The sequence below is a fragment of the Emys orbicularis genome, chromosome 23 (genome assembly GCF_028017835.1).
Source record: "Emys orbicularis isolate rEmyOrb1 chromosome 23, rEmyOrb1.hap1, whole genome shotgun sequence".
Taxonomy (NCBI): domain Eukaryota; kingdom Metazoa; phylum Chordata; order Testudines; family Emydidae; genus Emys; species Emys orbicularis.
The window spans coordinates 5,026,248-5,048,046 of record NC_088705.1 but is presented as its reverse complement, the minus strand read 5'-3'; the positions used below and the strand labels follow the sequence as shown (position 1 = coordinate 5,048,046).

Sequence of the window (21,799 nt, the reverse complement as noted above, 5' to 3'; positions counted from 1 at the left end):
ATTTTTCTTGGTCCTCTCGCATTTGGGACACACTGATCTGATCCTTTGACGATGGGGAGTAAAATAAGAAACAAACACACCTTTTTATGAACCCAGACTGTAAAATTGTTGCTCCCATAGACTCATAGACTTTACTTATAGACTTTAAGGTCAGAAGGGACCAATATGGTCATCTAGTCTGACCTCCCGCATGATGCCAGCCACAAAAGCTGACCCATAGGATATACAGTACCTGGAAACTTTATCTTCCTATGGAGATATACAGCAACAAACATGATCCCTGCACGGTCTATAAAGGAGGATCTCCTCCTCCCACCCAAACACACACACACACACACACACTATAAACCCCTCCAAATGCAAGAGAATTAAATCTGAATCAAGCAGCAAGGGGGGAGGGGGAATGCTCCCAAAGTTGCCAGCTTCCTCCATTGCACTCACCGGTTGCTGAAGCAGCCAACAGCCCCAAGGAGAGCAGCAGAATCCGGCTCCAGTAGCTCACTTCCACCGTCATGAGAGCAAAGATCCCCAATTTCCCCCAATTCCTTCTAAAGCCGCAGCTGCATCCCGTCCTGTCCCATCCCAAAGAAGGTTGCATGTCAAGGGGTTGTGGGGTTTTGTTTTCCTCTCCCCTTTACAATTGGGATGGTCCTCGGATCGGCTGGAGGAAGGAAGGGGGTGGGGTGGGGGAGGTCAGGATTATGATTATTATTTTAGCTCGGAAAAAAATCCCAATGCATGGAAGGCTCTGAGCTTCTGCAGCTGGAATGAACCAACTCTCGCACTGGCTTGGGGAGAGAAGGGTTGGCTCTTTTTTTTTTCTCCCCCTCCCTCCCTTCCTTCCTTTTTTCCCCCACTTAAAGAAAAAATGACTATCTTGGATCAAGCTTTTCAGGATTAGCAGCACAAGGTTCCTAGGGAATTACACTTTTTGATCAGCATCATCAGCATCCAGGTGACTAATCACCTCCACATCCTTGTTCTCTTCTTCCTTAAATCGTGGGAAAGGGGGTACTTCAGCTGTGTTATTTTGGCGGAGTGTGTGTGTGTGTGTGTGTGTGTGTGTGTGTAGACAGTATCTGATTCAAGATTTTTATTCCACCACTACTCCCCATTCCCTCCATCCTCCCAGAAACAATAAACCACACATTATGTTTTAGGATCCCATTTATTTGTTCATGTTAATACCCACCCCAGGTTTCTTCTCCTTTATAGAAGCAATTCCCCGCAGATTCCTCTTAATACACAGATAGAATGTCCAATCGGCAGCTCTCCTTGGCGTTCACATATCCGCTAGAATAAATCTTGCATGCATCACCCACAATATCCCGTCTTTTGGGGGGGCTGTGTAAACAACTTGATGATATGGACACTTTTTATGACCAAGGAAATTGCGTTACAAACACAGGAGGGCTTGCAAGGGGAGGGGGCAACCCCCAGAGAAAGCCCCCCCGCTTTGCAATTGTTACTTTTCCCAGTAGCATGCGCTCCTGGGGAGAGATTAGGTTCTGACAAGTGGGACTGGTTGTAGGGGAGGAGGGGGGGCGGGCTTTGCGTCACCCCTTCCCAAATCATCGCATGTTCCTTCTCACTGGGCTGGCTGCTTTGCAGAGCTGCCAGGAGGAAGGTTTGGGCTTTTTTTTTTTTTTTTTTTTTTTTTTTTTTGCATGGACTAGCACATTTGCCCCTACGGTTGCATGCAAAAAATAAAATCAAATAAAAAAATGACAGTCTGTTAAAGCCACATTCGGGCACTTCGCAATGATGTGCAGCTCCGTGGGGGCTCATCCGCGACACACCACACATTAGAAACCCCACACCCCTTTGCCCCCTTTCGCAGTCACAGTTTTAAGCTCAGTCCCTTTGGGCAAACGCAGGAGACCCCCCCCCCCAACCACACCCCCAGTTATCTGCGGATTCAGTTCAGCCTTCCGCGTGGAAGGGATCGGACTAGATCCGAGGGGGGATCTTAACTGCAGGTTTTGCCTTCCTCCCCCCCCCCCCGGAGAAGGGGGCGCGGGTGCATGGGAAAGGCAGAGAGACATGCCTAGAGAAGGGAGGGGACACACCCACACACACCCAGAGCCGAGGCTTTCACACTGCCTTGGCATCCAGAACATGCACCACTGCGAAAGAGGAAGGGATGCTGCTGATTTTCTCATTGCAACCTCCAAAGCTGCAACACATGGGAGGGGGGGGGGAGGGGGAGACCGGTCCAAAGGCACCACTGGGCGGTCGGCAATGCCAGATGCAAATGAGTGCTGCTGCTCCAGAATTAGCTGCGATCCCTGCCTCCCTTGGCTCGCCTCTAAAGGGACTGGAGAGGGGGGAGAGGGGGTGTTTTTGAACTAGTAACCCATCCCCCTACGTTATTGCTTTGCATTTGCTGCAGTTCCTTGCTGCAAAACCCCCTTCTTCAGACTTGTTACGGTTGCCTTGAATGAGCTCATCTGACAGCTAGAAAACAATTTATACTCAGGGCTGGTAAATCTCTCCCTCCACCCCCTGATCAATCCTCTCTCTCACACGCACTTTCTCTCGGTCCCCTCTGCTTTTCAATCCCTCCACTGCCTACACCGGGAGCCGATGCCAAGAGCCAAAGCAACCAGGGCTGGTACATGAAAGAGTCGCTTTATGTCTGTTTAAACTGCAGTGTCCTATTCAAATAGACCTTATTGTTCAAAGGCAGAGATCCAGATAGAAAAGGATCAGAGAGGAGGGTACTCCACTGCGCAGCTCCATCCATCCCTGGCCCCTCATACAGATAGTTCAAAGAAACCCCCCGACATCGCATTCAGCTGAATATGTGACTTGCTTGCTGCACACAGGTTATAGGGTGAGACAAAGACGACTAGCAAGGGATCAAGAACAATAAGCAGGCATAATAAAGTCTTTGGGGAGGTACAATCCCACTTTATTCCTGCTTAGTAAAATCATATCTTTTTCCAAATCAACTCTCCCCCCCCCCCTTTTTTTTTAAAAAAGTCTTCCTCACAGCAATGTTGGGCTTAAGGTCTCTATCTCTCTTAAAAGATTTACATATATTTGGTGACTGGTAAAGACAAGTTGTGTTGTGGCAGAAACCATCAGGGTTAATTTTGCTTGCCCCTCATCTGAAAGAGAGAGAGAGAGAGAGAGAGAAAGTGTGTGACTGTTTGTGCGCGCGCACGCGCGTGCACTGGTTAACTCGGATCTTAACCTCCACTGCACAGCTGATCCACTTGCTAAATTACCTCCACAGCAGACTAGACACAGGATTTTGCCATTCTAGCCACCCACTAAGGAGCAGGGACCTTTTGCTCCGCACTGCCACCCACAGTCAGACCCCAGGCTCAAAACCTGCCTGATGCGGACATGCAAACACCTATTGTATCCCATCATTTCCCCAGAGCCAAAGTCATGTAAATGACTGTGATTCCACACACACACACACACACACTCCCCGCAAAACACAGTAATAAAACGTAGTATTTCTAAATGTCTGTAAGCCACGGATCTTGGCATGATTTACAAATGTTAGGACTTGTCTTCAGGTACAGCGGTGAAGCTGCACCAGTGTAGCACTTGAGTGAAGATGCTACTACACCGACAGGAGAGCTTCTCTCGTCAACGTAGTTAATCCACCTACCCAAGAGGCGGTAGCTATGTCAATGGGAGGCATAGTGCTGTCTACACCGGGGGTTGGTGGGTATAACGACCTCGCTCAGGGGTGTGGATTTTTCATCCCCCTGTGCAATATAGTTAGACCAATACAGGTCTAATGTAGACCTGGGCTTAGTTAGTCCTCACAATGATTGTCTGGAGGTAGGAAGTATTTGCTCCATTTTACAGATTGGGAAACAGAGACACAGGTAGGAGAAAGAACTTTCCCAGGATCACAAAGGGAATTGGTGCCAAAACTGGGATCATCATCATCTAGGAGTTCTGACACCACGTCCCCTTACTGCTGCTAGACAAGACTCCAGCCGACATATACAGTCACTGTGGTTATGAATGAGGAGTCCTAGAATTCATCTGAGCTGGTGATCTTAGAATATTTCTCCCAGATAAAAAGCAGCACAATTAGCAAGTCTCCATAGGGATATGAAAGGTGTTTGGATAAATAAAATAAATCCCCAACATGTACTTTGTTAACCAAACACGGTTGCTGTGGGTGAAAAGAGCAGCATTTAGCTGGGCATAAAGTATTAGCCAACAGCCGCATACATAGAATAATCTCTCTGATTATACAGAAGCTGCAGTCACTGTGGCTTTGCATAGGTATTATAGAAAAGTCCACTTTTTATATTAGACTACACATGGAGCGGAGATTTCAAAGGAAGATGCAACAGCTGCAGTAATAAAAAAATCTACGCACAAGTGTTGCACCTGCAGATGTACAAAGGCACTTTTACATGTAAAAATTTGACTTTTGCCTGCCTCCCACCCACCCCCTTTTTTTTTTTTGCACACTCAGACACATGGTGCACACACAGACGTAGGGGCTTTGGACTCACAACTGCCAAATAATTTTTTGCAGATCTAACCAGTGCTTCTGAAGTTTGGCCTGTGCTGGCTTCCTTCTTCCCAGTCAGATTCCACTGCTCTCCCCAAACCGAAATGGGTTTTAACCATAGCTGATAAACCTGTCCACAGGTACAACCTCATTTAATAATTCCCGCACCTCATGGCCTTAAATATCAGCAGGAACAGGCCTTGGGAGCAATAAGAATCTTCATTAGCTGTCGCAGTATTAAGGATTGTCTCCTCCGTCAGGCTGTAGCCACTACCTGTGCTGGGAAGCACGCTCCCAGCTGCAGTGTAGTAAATATACCCTCATGGATGGCAATCACAAGGTTGGGCCAGCAAAAGGCAGTGGTGACATACACAAGTCAGCACGCGGCAATAGAAATTGCTGGACCAGATCATGCTGCATCAGCTAGTGGCTAGCGCTCAATACTTCAAAGGGAACGTTAAGAGGAAAAAAAATAGTCCCCAAAGCAAAAATCCCATATCCAGACACCCCCAAATGTTGGCAAATTCTGAAACTTTGTTTCTTGGGCCCATCTGCAGAACAAGAGGTGACTTGGCTAGCTGTACACCTGTTCCTTGGATTGGAGAAACAGAGGCAAACAGCAGGACAAGAGATCCATATCTCCCTGCTCTCAGTCCCACACATGCATACCCTTTCCCTCTCCCAAATAAGTCCTCCCGTCTCTTTGCTTCAGTTTATTTCTGTGAGAGAAGGATAAGGAGGGGACCTGCTATGGGGTAGGAGAAGGGACACACAACTGAGGGGAGACCCCTCACTGTCAGTGGAGACACTTTGGGGGTAACTCCTTCTATGCACCAGGGGTACGTCAAATATAAAGAACAGATGAAGGAAGGAGGAGGGGGAGGTTAATATATGGACCTGAGAATACATGGAGTCTGGAAGTGGTGGCAATTACATGGAGACTGGTTCCAGAGGCTGCTCTCAGCCTTGCTTGGGGGGGGGGGGGGGGAGGAGAACATGTGGCTCCTTCTTCCACTTCTTCCTTTGGGTGGTGCTGGCATCCCTACAGCTGTTTCCGCTTGTTGTCCTTCGTACCAGTTGCCAGGCCCCAGGGGTTCTATGGTTACCAAGTTACCATGGTTTGTTGCTTTTCATTCCATTCTGTACCCACAAAAACACTTTGTTTAAATAAAAAATAAAAAAAAGGTTGTCTTTTGGTCCCTGGGTGGGAAGAGACTGAAAGATGCTCACAGGTGGTAGGGGGCTCCAGGATCCGACGATAAGCCCCAAGGGCCCATTTCCTCTAGGACCTTTCCCAAGACACATCTGGATCCACCACAACACCCCTCAAGACAGCTTGGACAAAGCCTGTCACGAGATCTGGAAACGCGTTCAAGGTCTTTCTGAAGAGCTCCAGCCTAGGTCAACGTCCCCAGTCCTGCAGCCTACCTGTCACCCACTTGTGTCACCAGAACCCCTCAGAGGAGAAGGCAGCAACTTCCTGAAAGAGTGAGTGTTCTCAAAATGTCAGAGAGGAGATCACTGACCAACTCCAAGTGGAAATTCACCCCCCTCCCTCTCTTATGCCCTTTCTTCCCTATAGTAGCTTTGGGAACATGTGTACAAACAGACTAGGTAAGCTCTCAGACTGGTTGAGATAAGACACCGTGGCTGTTTATTTTCACAGCACCAACCCAGAGAGCAAAATGATCTCCTTTCCCTCCACGCATTCATTTTCCTATGCAAAACGCCCTGGGATGCCTAGCCACATCTGTAATTCTGAAGCACAGTAAGCAGCTGCCGCATTCAGTTCCCCACAGCAGCTTTTTTAAAAAAAAAGATCAAAATATTTACAGTAAGAAGCAAAAGAAGCCTTCAAAAGAGCAAAGCAGAAAATTAAAATGTTATACTGTAAACAGCTGATCTTTACAAAGGAAAGCTGAATTTGGCAGAGAACTTTTTTCTGCCAAGTCTCTCTCCATGGGGTAAGTCATAGGAAGGGAAGGAGATACAATTTTCAAATTTAAGAGGGAAGTATTTATAGAATTCTCCTGAAGCAGGACAGGGGGGAACCAACAAAATTAAAATTTGCAAACCCAGCAATTAATTAGCAGATGTTGGCAACTGCCCTGGTCTTAAAGCAAAAATGCAATACACCAGTCAGGGTTGCACAGACTGGGCCCAGCCTGCTTTGATGAAGTAAATAAGTTACATTCGAGCTTAAATTGCTTTAGGAAAGGTAAGTTAGTATCATTTGTCCCTTTATACAGATGGGGAAACAAACTGAAGGGAAGGGATTTAACCAAGGTCACATAGTGAATAGGTGATATGTATCCAGGAATAGAACCCAGGAGTCCTGACTCCAAATCCAGTGCCCCATCAATGCTAAGTGTACTGTAATCTTGAAGGTAGACTCCAGAAGTCATGAAGAGTCAATCAGGCTCATTTCTCCTCTCGCATCCATGTGAATCTGGAGTCACTCCATTGAAGTCAGTCTCCAGTGCACAGCTGGGGTAAGTGAAAGGAGAATGCAGGCCCAAGCGTCTTTATGAACCAGATGTTCATCACAACAGTTAATGCACTAGTGGAAGGCGCTCAGATATTATGGTGAGAACGGTGCACAAGAGCCTGTGTAGAACAGAATTAAACGACTACTAAATCTGAATTTTAAGTCCTCCCCTGTTTTAATAAATGAAATTGACCCTTAAAGCACCATAATTTTTGTTTATTAGTAGTGAATTTAGTTGGCTCTGCAAGGGCAGCCAACCTAACATTATCCCTTGCCAATGTGCCTCATAACTATCATACCTAGGGAGAGAGACTAGAGTGTAGTTCCATACGCTTTCTTTCCTTTGCATCTGTGCTGCGCAACCATCCACAAGCGCGCCAGAGCTGTGGTGGAGCTTCTGAGGGGGACACCTGAAGAAACAGAAACTGGACTGAGACCCATCAAACTCATTTTTCATGCAATGAGAGAGGCAGTGAGGTCCGGTGGACAGGGCATACTAAGCCTAGGAATCGGGAGACCTGGGTTCTACTGACACCTCTACCATGGAGCTGCTGAGTGACCTTGGGCAAGCCACCTCTCCCATTCCCTCACAGACTTTGTCTTGACTGTTTAGGGCAGGGGCTGTCTCTCACTTTGTGTCTGTAAGGCACGTAGTGCTAAGGGGCCCCGATCTTGGTCCCTATACAAGTAATAACTGCACTGCCTTCAGATCGGTTTTGATTACTATTGACCAAATGCCAAGACCTGCTTTGCTCTACTCATTTGAGTAATCTCTCTGAAACCAACGCCGCTGCTCAAATGAGGACGGTGAGCAGGATTCTAACCTGGGCCATATTTTTACCATTGATCCTGGAGGTACAAGTGTCCTTATCCAACTTTTATAAAGAGATTTTATAAAAACCTCAGAGTCTATGCTGACGGCCAGTAAAGGTCCATGTATTACCTGATTTGTCATCTGCAACAACACTGGGGCTAAGATTAGCCCTAGTGACCTTGCTTGATTTAGCAAACTTTAATTATTTTAAAATATTGACTTATGCAAATCACAGCTAAGTTCATTTTAAATGCATCTGGAATCTTTTGAACAAACAGTTTCACCTTCCTGGCTTTGTTACTGGAATATTTAGACATAGGAGGATGACAAGTCACTGAAAACATCCAGAGCTTCTGTTATGTTTTATTCATATTGTGACCATGCCTAGTAGACCCAATTGAGGTCAGGGAACCATTTTGCTGGGTGTTTTCACACGTCTAGTAACAGACAGTTCACTACCTTGATGAGCTTACAATCTAAACAGATGAGGTAGACAGGAAGGATGGTTCAGTGGTTAAGGCCCTAGTTTAGGACTTGGGAAACCTGGTTTCAAGACCCTTCTCTGCCACAGACTTCCTGCCTGCCCTTGGGCAAATCACTTAGTTCCAGATCCTCAAAGGGGCCTGAATATCTTTGAGGATCTGGGCCTTCCCAGTGTCCTTATGCTTCAGTTCCCCATCTGTAAACTGGGGATAACAGCATTGCCCTGCCTCACAGCGGTGTTGTGAGGATACGTACATTACAAGATTTCAAGGCGCTCAGACACTGGGGTGAGAGGTGCCAGTCGAGTACAACAGGAAAAACAAAAGCTGATCCTATTTTACAGATGCTACACTAGGACTTACGACGATATTGCAGCAAAGAATTTGCATTGTATCCAAGCCCCCCTTATTATTTGTACTACCTTAGCACTTTGAGAGCCGGCTGAAATCAGGGCCCTACTGTGCTGGGTGCTGCACAGACACACAGTAAGGGACAATTTCTTAAAATCTCAACAGACAAGTCCTCCCAGTGGCAGAGCAGGCCTCCTGACTTCCCCACTTTTAAAATCTGGCTGTAAAACTTTCCTTCTGTGTTTGGTTCTGAGAACTGATGTGCCATATGAAGGCTGCTTGAAATAGTTCTAAGGAAGGGCAAGTTTTCTTTGGAAGCAGCGATACTGATAAACCATCACAGAGATCAACACGGATTCGTAGATTTTAATGTCAGATGGGACTGTTCTGATCATCTCATCTGACCTCCTGTAGAACACTGGCCAGAGAATTTCACCAAGCAAATCTCACCATCAAGCTCCATAAGTTCTGGGAGAACTGGAGCACCTTTTTCAGACCACTACAATCTTGTTTAAAGGCTTCAAGTGGTGCGGAATCCACCACACCCTTACGTAAACTGTTCACCTGGTCAACTACTCTCGCTGTTAAGAATATGAAGCTTATTTCTAGTCTGAAGGGGTCTCTCAGCAGCTTGCTCCCACAGGAATGTGTTATGTCTGTGTCTTCTCTAATAAAGAGGCCCCCTGCTATCAGGAATCTCCCCCCTACATAGGTACTTACAGACTATGATCGAATCACCTCTTAACCTTCTCTTGGAGAAACTAGATACAGCAAGGGACTAAAGAAGTTCAGTGTAAGGCAGGATTTCCAGACCCTGAATCATATTTGTAGCTCTTAATCCTATCTAATTTGTTGACATTCTTTTTGAAGTGTTGACACCAGAACTGGCCCCAGTATTTCAGTCTCACTAAGATACATACAGAATGGTTTTAACACCTGCCTACTTCTACTCCGTATTCCCCTGCTAATACATCCAAGGAACCCATCTGCTTTCTTCTCCCAGTGTGATGCGCTGGAGCTCACGTTCAGCTGGTTAGCCACCATGACCCTTAAATGCATTCCTGAGTCACTGCTTCCCAAAATATACCCCCCATCCTAGTAAGTGTGACTTGCATTCTTGGTTCCTTGAATGTACCACCTTACATTTAACAGTACAAAGCACAGGTTTGAGTGAGCCCATTGTTTACCACGTCACCAATTTGTGTGTCATCAGCAAACTGTATCAGCAGGGAATCCATGTTAGATTCCCCCCCCCCCCTTTATGTGGATATGAATTGCCTTGAACAGCCTCACCACCAGCAGACCTTTACTCCTCTTTCCTAAATTTACTTTCTTTCCTGAGGTTTGGCTTCCGGTCTTTATCAAAGGCTCCCTAGGACATTGTAGCACCTAGATTCTGAAAAAAGCCTCAGGTTGGAAATCTCTGATGGCCCCATTTGTGCACCAGGTGTGATCAGGATTGCACCACCTGACCCTTCCCTATTCTCCCAGCGCATTCTGGGAAAACTGGATTGACCACAAGACTACAGGACTGGATGTGATATGGGTACTTGACACACCAAACCCTTATACAGATGCTTACCTTTACTCACATGAGTAGCCCCACTGAAATCAATGGCTCTATTCACATCAGTAAGACCACATGTGTATATGATTGCAGGATCAGGGCCCTAATCTGTACTGCAAAGGTAGCTTTGAACTGGAATGGAAGTCAGAGGTGGGGAGGAAGGTTATACTTTTTTAAATATTAAACAGGCTGCAATTCACCATCTCCCAAACTGCTCACCCCCCCCCCAAAAAAAACCCCCCAAACAACTAACCATTTGAAGTTTCTTGGTTATTTTATTTTAGGAAGAGAAGAGCCAGGCAGTTTAAAAACTCTGCTAATTACACAGTGAGTCCATAATCAGACATAATTAGGTGAATTTATAATTGATGATTAAGAAGTTTGGCAAGCTATTTATATGTACACATTTATAACCCTGGCCATCCCGTCCCCCAAGCCAATAAGGATAACCAGTTTATGCATTAAGTTACTAATCACATTTGGTAATAAGTGAGCAAACTGGGTCCCTCATTACACAAGTAATCAACAGAAGGCAGGAGTATTGTGAGCAGGCAACCACAATGGAAAGATCCATAATTAAAAAGTTCTTGAAAAGAAACCCATTTCTAATCATGAACATGCCCATTTCTCCACTGTCCTGTACCTTATGCCATCAATAGATTGTAAGCTCTGTGGGACAGGGACTATCTTTTTGTCCTGTGTTTGTACAGCTCCTAGCACTTCGTGGTCCTGGCCCACAACTGGGGCTTCTAGGTGCTGCCACAAAACAAACAAATAGTAACAACACGCTAGGGAAGAATGGGTGTAAAACATTACCATTGTGATTCAGGAGCATTTCACACTCACATTTGCACTGGTGTGCGTGGCTGCACAAGACGCAGGGCAATGGTGAATCGGGCCCAATAGATTTTAAAATTATCTTTAAATTGAGTGATTCATGCCCTGTCATCCAGTCCCACCATCTGGCAGTCAGAGGCTTAGGGACACCCAAAGCATAGGGTTGCATCCCTGACCATCTTGGCAAATAGCCATAGATGGACCTGTCCTCTATCAACTTATTGAATTCACATGGAACTCATTCTAGGACTGGGATCTTTGACTGCAACTGGAGTTGAGAGTCTAAGCACCTCTGGAGATCAGACCACTTTTAGGTCAAGAGCTTTGTGCACCCAGCGTGTGCAATTTGGATAAAGAACTTGAGTGTTTAGAGAGAGAGAGAGATTTGTATTGCATGTGGTAGGTGATTGTGTAGTCCCATTAGACGTCAAATTCAGGGCTCTGTTCTCAGAACATCAGCTTGACGCTTACATTGAAGCCAATCTCATTGCACGCCGCACTAGAAGACCACACCCAACTCTGCCTTCACTGACCTCTAACCTACCCCCAAGGCTTCCAGTAAACATTTGTTCTACCATTAGTTTGACTCCCTCTGCAAAGGAGCTAGTCAATATGTACTGGTCCCCGAAATGGCCAAAGGTAGGGAAAGACAGTCTAGTGGATAATAGGCTACTGGACCAACTGGGAGATATTATCTCACCCATCTTGTCTCTCTGGAATTCTAGAGACATTATTATTACTAGCTGACGGTCTGTGATGCAACATGGGCATAATCCATAAACTGTGTAAAAAAAAGCCAAAAATGGCTGAGAACTTAAACTGGATGGTAACAGAATGCCAGTCCCAGTGATGATTGAGCCTGGTGATATTCTAAACAAACAAGCTCTCAGACATGCTTCTAGATGTTTCCTTCACGTCACACTGACTCTACAGAGATTCCTGGCTTCAGAGTGGCACCCAGACAGAGACACAATCCTGAAATTTTATTATAAAGATTATCATCTGTATTACTGTAGCATCTAGGAGCCCCAGGCTTGGCCCAGGGCCCCATTGTGTCAGGCGCTGTACAAACACAGAATAAAAAGATAGCCCCTGCCCCAAAGAGCTAGGTTAAATTCTCTGCCTAGCTGTGAACTCTCTCTCTGAGTTGGAGCATGTCACTTAATTTACCCGTGCCTCAGTTTCCCCATCTGTGATGTGGAGAGAATTCAGCTCAACCTCACAAGGGTGTTGGAAGGATAAAAATTCATTAGTGATTATGAAGTGGTCTGAAACTATAGCGATGAGGGCCATTTAAGTACAGTTGCACAATGTAGGCTTCAGTGGAACTTTATCTATACTAGGGCTTTGTGGGGGCCCCTTCCCCCCAAATTCTGATGATTTCATCAACATTTCAAATTTCAGTTAAAAGGGGGGGGCGACAATTCTCTCTCCCCATTTGTCAACTGATTGTCAGAAACCCCCCCACTGCTAACAACTGGTAAGGCCAGGTGAACTGATGCTGAACTCAATATTGGCTGCAAGCATATCGGGCTTGGCAACTAATTCATCTGCCCCTATTGTCAACAGTAAGTCATTTTCCTAGTGTAGACAAGGCTTGGATTTCATTTTGTAGCAGAAATATATTTATAGACCCAGAATTTACTTTAAGCAAATCTCTCATAATAATTCTTTGCGCTCCCACGTGTTTCATCCAAGTTGCCTGCAGTTATCCTTGTTGAATGTGCATTAACCGTGTTAGAGTTCTCTCTTTCATGTAGATCGTTGGAACAGAACTGTGTCAAAGATGAGATTTCCCTTCTGGTGGAACAGGAGTACTTGAGCCTTACCCAGGAGAACATTAGCGAGACAGAAATGCAAGGTTTAGAAGGAAGCAAAAAAACTGCCTCTACTTTAAATCAGACTTCATCAAACAACAGCCTTTTCCTGCTTTCCGAGAGGGACCGGTTGCTAGATGAAACAGAAGCAGTAGAAAGCATGTACCGAGCAATGATGGGAAGCAAAGAAAGGGAGATGAAACTCAGATCTCTCTGTGATGCTCAGCTTTCTACAAAATCCACCATCGCTGGGATTCTACGTCCTGCAAAATGCACCTTCAAGAATGCTAGAGGGGTGAACAATGGTAGCGGTAACCCAGTGGCTTCTAACAAAGAGACCAGTAAGTCACTGGTGCCGTGTCCATTGAAACGCATAGAGGCTGCCAAAGCACCAGATAATCAGGTGGTGGCGGAGGAAACCAGGCTGACCAAGGACTACCTACAAAGTAACATGTTCAATTCCCCCACCCATAAGGAGAGCACAGTGGTGCCTCTGCCTTCCACGACAGCAGAAAGCCAAACCACGGGGCCAAAGAAGCAGCTCCCGGTGTTTGCCAAGATCTGCTCAAAAACTGATCCCGACTCAGTTCCCGAGGGACTTCAGAACACAGGTACGGGGTGTTTGGAAGCATCATTTGGGAATGATTGGCGGGGGGGAATAAAGTAAAGCAAGAGATGTTTAAAATGCAGCCGACATCGAATGGGAAGGGACCTTCTGGGTCGGGTCCAGTCCCCTGTGATTGCAGGTAGCCCTAGACAACAGGTATGGTATTCACTGCTATATACAGAGATGTCATTTCATAGGGGACAAACAATGTGGTTCTTAACCTTTTCCATAGTGGGATCCTCAGTTCCATACCAGGACCAACTCCCAGCATCCTCCCTGTCATCCAGCTGGGATCTATGCAACACCCTTCTCCCACTTAACAAGATGGGAGGTGACCCCAATATTGAGATCCCACGGACTGGCAGATATGACTGGTAGCTTTTTAAAGAAGCCAACTTGAAAGTCTGTATGGAACTGCCTTACTATCTGCAGCACTTGATGCCAGCCTGGTCAGAAATAAATCTTGCATGTATCTCTTTCCTTGTATTAGCAAGGGTACGATTTTCGTGGTAGGCTAAACTGAGATGATCAAGGTTACGGGATAAATACTGACGGAGCTTGATTCACTGCCAAGTGAAAACAATAGGACTCTTTCCATTGACTGCAACGGGCATTGATTGGGTTCATAATGCATTATCTCACATTTTGTGAAGGTAGAGTTAGCCCCTACGGCCCAAGATTTTCCAGAATTAACTCAAGTATTTTGGGGGCCATATTTTGTTCGGGGCCCAATTTGAGACACTTTAAAGGGGCCAGAAAATACTGAGCACCCATCCTCGGAAACTGCCCATCAGATGTCTCAGGATGGGCAGTCAACATCAGTAATCCATTTTGAAAATCTTGGTCTAGTGTATTGCAACCCGGAGATGCTATAAAATGAACGAAAAGCTAGTCAGTTTTCCCCCCTAACCTTAAAGAGGTTTTGAATGCGGTGCAAAGGGTCTTGTTCCATTCTTATTCTAGCTGAACCATTTCATTCATCCTTATCACTCAGACAGTTTCAGTTAATTCCAAGCCCTGTAGGGACTGGATGGACAGGTCCTACTAATTAGAGAATTTAAAGTGCTAATTGTTGAATTTGGGTCTCAATACTGAAAGCTTGTAGCCAGTGGAAGTAGCTGAGATCTTAAGTAAATTTGGTTTGTGGGCAAAGCACACCCTTTTAAGTTAGGTTGATCCACCGGAGCAAAGAAAAGCCCAGCGTGTCTGTTTAATAACGTGTTTAACCATCTTTTGTTTTACAGTAACTACTGCAGCATCGGATAAGAACAACCTCAAATACAATGGGAATGTTTTCACCCCGCGTTTTGCTACCACGTCAACGACCACCTCCTTAAACCAGCCAGTGTGGCTCAGTCTGAACTATCCTCCACCCCCCATCTATCCAAACCATTCAAACTTTCCACAGTTCCAGGTAACAGAACAATAAACATGCAGGGTTCTCGTCTGGCATTGTCAGAGCTAAGCCTGGCAAGCCTGTGGTTGCAGCCACCACTGCTTCTAAACCTACTTTTTGCTTTGTACCATTGGAAGGATCTGAATGGAACTGGACTGCTATCCAACTCAGTGCTTTGGGGGAGAAAAAATGGGGGATAACTTTGGGTGGCAAACAAAACATAAAGAGAACAAGTAGTTTAGTGCCTCGGGGTGTTCATGCTTCACTGGAAGGGTGCTGAATTTATGAGACAGTGAGTTATGACTGACCGTGCTTTGTACCCATTTTCATTCCTAGGTTAGTACCAGTTTACAGTTTTCATTTGCTAGGATCCCCAAATGGATTTTTGATACTATCGCCATGTTTACAGAGAAGGATGCCAAAACTAGGGTTGCCTGTACAACCTTAATTTAGTCTCAAGTTGCAGTGGGGGAGGTGGTCTAGGTTGGATATTAGGAAACACTATTTCATTAGGAGGGTGGTGAAGCACTGGAATGGGTTACCTAGGGAGGTGGTGGAATCTCTATATGCATCCGAAGAAGTGGGTTGTAGCCCACGAAAGCTTATGCTCTAATAAATTTGTTAGTCTCTAAGGTGCCACAAGTACTCCTGTTATTTTTCCATCCTTAAAGGTTTTTAAAGCCCGGCTTGACAAAGCCCTGGCTGGGATGATTTAATTGGTGTTGGTTCTGCTTTGAGCAGGGGGTTGGACTAGATGACCTCCCGAGGTCCCTCCCAATCCTAATATTCTATGATTCTATGATTCTATGATTCTCCTTGTGTGTATACATTATAATACAGTCTTTAATTCCATGATGACTATTTTTTCCACAGGACCCCGGCCTCATTCAGTGCACAGAATGGATGATGCTCACTCAATACGCAGCTAATCAATATTTTGTTTTCTCCTCATTTTGTGCGAGGCCCCAGGCCTTATTTACTGCACACTATTACAGCCCACATCTGAAGATGGAAATATTAATTTCCTCATGGGCTTTTCTATTGTGCTCATCATCATTATATTATCTAGGGGCCACACAAACATGAATGAATTTATTTTCACAATATCCCTATAAGACCTGGGAGGGGTTAGGATGGGAAACTGAGGCATGGAGATAAAGGTCAAAAGTATCCATTAATTTGGGGTGCCCAATTTGAGACCTCCAAGACCTGATATTTTTGAGTATGTAGAACTAAATAGCACTTCAAAGCACAGCTCCCATTGACTTTAATCAGCACTTCTACAAGTCAAATACCAGGGTCTCAAGTCAGGCACTCAGAAAATGAAGAATACACAATTGGTGACCCCCTCTGAAAAATCTGGCTTAAGTGACTTGACTAGCATCACATAGGAACGCTGTGGCAGAGGCAAGGATAGAATCCAATTTTCCAGCGTTGGTATTTAACTACCTTAACCATGAGACCCTCCTTTCTCTTCCTGAAATTCCCTGCCTCGTTCAATACATATGTGGAATATTTTGATTTATCCGTACCAACATTTTCTGGTGAGGGAAAAATGTTCCACCAGAAAAAAAATTCATCAGTTTTGTTCTTCTCCTTTCACTTAACATGTGGAATAGTTTCTTCAGTCATGTCCCACCTTCCACCAATCTTATCTCTGCATTTTTCTTATCCCCAGCTCACTCTGTTAGATTTAACTCTAGATACCACCCTAGCCCCAGGGCAGAGTCTTATCATCCCTCTGGCCTGTTCACACTATCCAATTTCAATGAGATTTGAACACCTAACTTCCTTAAACCACTTGGAAAATCTCATCCTTAAGACGAAGTTCTTTGACTGGCCTCAACTCAGCCTATCCTATCATTTTGTGGGTGCACTTTTGCACTCTGTAATCAACTACAGTTGTATTTAATAGACATTCGTCAGCTGCTTAATACGTTCAATGACAAGTTAGTGATCATCTGCATGCATAATTAATCCTTCTCTCATTGAGGTCAAGGGGAAGTTGAGCTCATTGCAAAACAGGATGGAGAGTGCAGAACCTGCCGCAGAGAGCTGTAATGTAGAGAAGAAACCTAGACTTGTGGAGTCAGAGAGGAGAATCTTGGCCAAAGATATTAACTAAATTCAGCTGACCTCCACTCCCTTGAACAAATAACGTGCCCTTGAAAAGACAAAGGAACGTATTGCAGAATAAAAATAAGACCTAGTCAGACTGTTTTAAAGTCATGTCTTTTGTATTTTAACAGGGCTTGTATCAGCAGAGAGCACGGATCCCATACCAACAGACTTTACACCCTCCCCTAGGATGCTATTCGAGACAGGTGTGTCTAAATGGTTATAAATATGCTTTCATTTGCAGAACACAGATACTAAGCATAGAAAATTAGCCAGAGCTGTTTGTCATGGGGCATAACTGACATTGGTAGCTTTGCAAAATAAGATTTGGGGGCCAGATCCTCAGATGGTGTAAATCAGCATAGGTCTATGGAGTTACATCCGTTTACATTAGCTGAGGGCCTGGCCCCAAACCTCTAACCAAAACATCCAATTGTATATGCTCCATTTAGTGTTAACTTAGGACAGTCCTTTTTCTCTTTGTAAAGAATGGTACAATCAGCATCATGAAATGGTGCATTTCTATTGCGAGTTAATGTATGAATGAGGAGGAGAACACTGGATGAGCTGCAGCGAGATAAGCTATGACAGGAAAAGGCACCACAGAGAGCTGGAGTGGCTTGGATGTCACCAGGAGAGCCTCAACAGAGCTGATCTCATGCATGCCACTGCAGCGCTTCTGGGTCAGATCCAAATTGGTTCCTCAAGTTGGGGCGGGGGAGCTAAAACATTAATTAGGGAAAGTGCCATCACTTTGAAAGGGCAGCAGACACGGAGAATTTTGCAGTGTCCTGCAACACCCACAGTATTATCCCAGGGTGATGGGGGGGGGGGGGGGGGAAAAGAGTATAACCATATTCTACAGAAATGTTACCAGCTGGTGTAGCAGTGTGATCTAGTGGATAGGGCCCTGGCCTTGACAGCAGGAGACCTGGGTTCTCATCCCAACTCTGCTCTGTGACCTTGGATAAATTTTCCTGTGTCTCCTCCCACCCTTCACCTGTCTTGTCTATTTACATTGCAAGTTCTTTGGCCAAGGACTGTCTTTTCCTCAGTAACTGCACAGCATCTACCATAAGCGGGGCCCGATTTCAGTTGGGGCAGTAAAACTGCTAATAAATAATAATATAGATGGCACAGAAGGTGGTTTGGGGGTGGCCAGGAGTCAGGACTGCATGGCTCCAATAGCCTAAATTCTCATCTACACATAGGGTGGGTCCATGGTCATCACTGCAGCCTAAGGACTATGGAGTGGCTATCTCCCTGTTCCACATGCTGGCTCTGCTATAGGTGAGGAAAACAGGATGCTGTGTCCCACGCTGCATAAACTCCCCTGCCAAGCTAATGGAACTTAGGAGGTTGCCCAAGAGGTAGTGTACTTTTCAGACAACACATTTCTGTCTGAGACAGTCTGCTTTGACTCTGCTTGCTTCTTCCATCTTTTCCTTCCGAAGAACTGACAAGACTTTAAAAAAGGAGGATGGGACTTTTGTTTGAAAAGGAACCAAGTCACCAACTTGTGACCCTCTCTCTGGGTAAACATGAGCTGGGTCCCTTGTAGCCAGTAAATTAGCTAATCCCTTCTGGGCATTCTCTCCAAGATAAGGCAGCTTCTATAGCAAGATGCAACCCACACAGCACTTAGACACATCAGCTTTTTCCTCTTCCATAGGAAGGTGGGGTGAAGGGGAAACCCCATCGGATCAAAATTTAAGAGCTGGGCATACCACATAGCGGACATCACTGCAACTCTCTCTCCAACTGGAGACATGGCTGAGAAACACGTTTATCATGCCGAATGCAACTGAATCAGATCTGAATGACACCACGATTTCTTTGTACAACGAACAATAGCAAATAGAATGAGGAGCCCTTGTCAGCTTTGATATCCTTGACATGTTTTGTGTCATTTACAAGGGTTCTGTAGGAATGGATGCAAAAATACCTGTTGTAGTTGCAGCTGATTGTCATCATGTCTTAAGCTTCCGGAGAGCTAGAATTTGGGAGGTGCTGAGTACACTTTCAACCCCTTTGGCATCTGTAAGAGTTGAAGGTTTAATTCATCTGATCAAAAAATGATGATGGGGCAGGGGAAATATAAACTTTTTCCCCAAAAATGTCCCTGTTTTGTCAAAGTTAAAAAATTCACTGATTTAAAAAAAAGAAAAAAAAAAAAAAAAAAGAAACCCACTCTAACCAGACCCACAGTCACTAAAAAAAGTAGGAGGGGATTTTTGTGCAAAAATGTCATGAATATTTTCCCTTTTTAGTATAATTTTTGAATTTCAAAATTTGAAATATTTCATCCATCTCTAGTTCCAATTGGCATGTGCAGATCTGTCTGTAAACTGTTTTATTTCACCAACTTCTTGCTCTTTGTTTCTTTACCATCTGTAGGTAACTCCATACAATCCACAGCAGATTTTCCGGTCACCTTACACCCCTTTATTGAACTATATCCCTCTGGTCCAGCCTGGTTATTCATACCAGCAGAGGAACCCCTCCAAACCATCTAGCAGCGTACGTGATCCACCAGCAATGGCGGGTGATGGGCCGCAGTATCATTTTTCTCATTCATATGGGTACGTCCACACTGATGTGTGGTCTAGTTCTCATAGCACATCATGGGAGGGTTTGGTGACTTACAGTAAAACCACATGGAGCTACTGACTGGAGCTAGTTGGAAAATGGAATTTCCATCCAGCTGGAATTGCCAACATTTCAAACCGATTTGAATACCCAATCAGATCAAAAAGTCAACATTGACAACAGAACAGAATTTCCAAAAAACCATCCATCCAGAAACAAACGTTTTGTTGTGATAATGTTCGATTGTTTTATTACTGTAAGGTTGGAACATTATAATATATTATAGAAAATTCAATACGAGTCCAAACAAATGAAATGAAAGTCAAAATCAAATATTTTACCTGATCTAAAAAAAGTCAAAATAATTTATTTCATTTATTTGCCATCAAAAACATTGTGAAAGTTGCCATGTTCTTGCAAAGTGTTTCGATTTCAACAAAACGATACTATCCGACGGAAAACTGCTCCCTCCCCCGCCCCCCGACCTTCACTGCATGTTCTGAGAGGAGTTGTCTTCCAGACACAAAGCCATTCATCTTGAGTCTTAGTTTAAATAAAGGGAAAGTCGTAAGAACAAAAATAAAAGAGAACAGTTTATGCGTGTCTCCTCTGCAACATGCAGCATCAGCCCTGCCTTGCAAAAGTGACAGCTGTCCCTGCACACAGGCAGACTTAGAAATGTACAGGGTCACTACTCAGGAAACAAAATGTTAATGGTTACACAGCTATATCCATCAAAATAATGAGAGAACATTAAAGTGGAGGTGGAAGGTTTTCTTGAATTTCTAGGACATTTTTCAAGTCATGGCAAAATTTTCAATCGTCAAATTCAGGGTGGGGTGGGAGGAATAGGACAAAATAAGATGAGACTTTTGTGAAAAAAACATTCTCCCCCTTTTTCAAGAGTGGGCCAATTTAAATGTTTTGAATTTCCATTTTTTGTAGAATTTATGGAGCCCAGCAAGGGCTAGCAACCCAAGTACGAACCTAAGGTCCCTGGTGGACTTATATCGGGGCAGCTGGCCCATGCAGGGGTGAACACCTCTGCATCTTCACTCCTAGGGGGAGGGATAGCTCAGTGGTTTGAGCATTAGCCTGCTAAACCCAGGATTATGAGCTCAATCCTTGAGGGGGCCACTTAGGGATCTGGGGCAAAAATCAGTACTTGGTCCTACTAGTGAAGGCAGGGGGCTGGACTCAATGACCTTCCAGTTCTATGAGATAGATATATCTCCATATTATATATATATTTATTGTTACCCTCGCTAGCTAGATTAAAGCTAGCAGGGGTATGTCTACCAGCTACATTTCACCTTAATTTGCAGTATAGACATACCCCTAGACATGATGGTTAAAATGCTGGAGGCCCACTTCTTTGTAACAACAGTGGGAAAGTTTAGGGGGAAAAGACAACTATCTATACAAGGCCAATGGCTCTTAGGGCTGGATTTGGAAAGGTATTTAGGCATCTAACAATGCAGATGGGATTTTCAAAATCCCCTAGCTGCATCTTTAGGCATCTAAATACCTTTAAAAATCTGGCCCTTCAGCAAGATTTCAAACCTTTTACAAACAACAAGCTCAAAAGGGAAGGGGGGGGGGGAGGGGAAACGTGGAGGAAATCATAATGAAACTGGATTTAATTTGAAATTTTTTCAGGTTTAGTTCTACACCTGGTGGATCTGTGAGGACAAACCCATATTTCTCTTCCAATGGGAGTGGTATAAACTTTTAGAGCATCTAACTTTTTGATGCATCGTTTGGAGACCCTGAAGCTTCAGTCACTGTTAGGAATCCGGAGGTCAAATAAGGACTTATTTTGTATTTCCCATAGTGAAGATTTCTGTCTCGAATGAGCCAACATGACTTATGTGTAAAGAAACAGCTACACAACAATTCATCCGAAAGAGGAGAGTTTTGTTTAGCGGAAGCAAATGAGATTTTCTCTTTTTGGTATGATGGAGAGAAATAATAAAAAAAATGTTTTATTTATGACAGATGCCTGAGCTGCTTAAAATTGAATTTTGCTGTAATAAAGATGGCTGATATAAAAAGGATCATGGCCACAAATTTCAGAGGTGATAACTTGAGTCGTGTATTCAAAGTGAGATTAACACAGAGGCATTCAGTAGCTACGGGGCTTGATTCTGTGGGGGGGAAATGCTTGTGTCTTGTATCTGGAACCATGATACTGATCTACGTTTTAGCATTAAGGAAGAGGAAACCAGAATGCCTGTA

The 21,799-nt window shown here is 44.5% G+C and overlaps 1 protein-coding gene across 1 annotated transcript; it reads left to right on the top strand.

The window, feature by feature from the left end:
• Window positions 1-5,717: 5,717 nt before the first annotated feature.
• Window positions 5,718-21,296, top strand: C23H1orf94 (chromosome 23 C1orf94 homolog). The gene is made up of 6 exons (XM_065421889.1): window positions 5,718-5,983; window positions 12,795-13,462; window positions 14,703-14,872; window positions 17,104-17,178; window positions 19,370-19,554; window positions 21,221-21,296. The coding sequence occupies exons 1-6, from the start codon at window positions 5,718-5,720 to the stop codon at window positions 21,294-21,296; spliced, it is 1,440 nt and encodes a 479-aa protein (XP_065277961.1).
• Window positions 21,297-21,799: the final 503 nt, after the last annotated feature.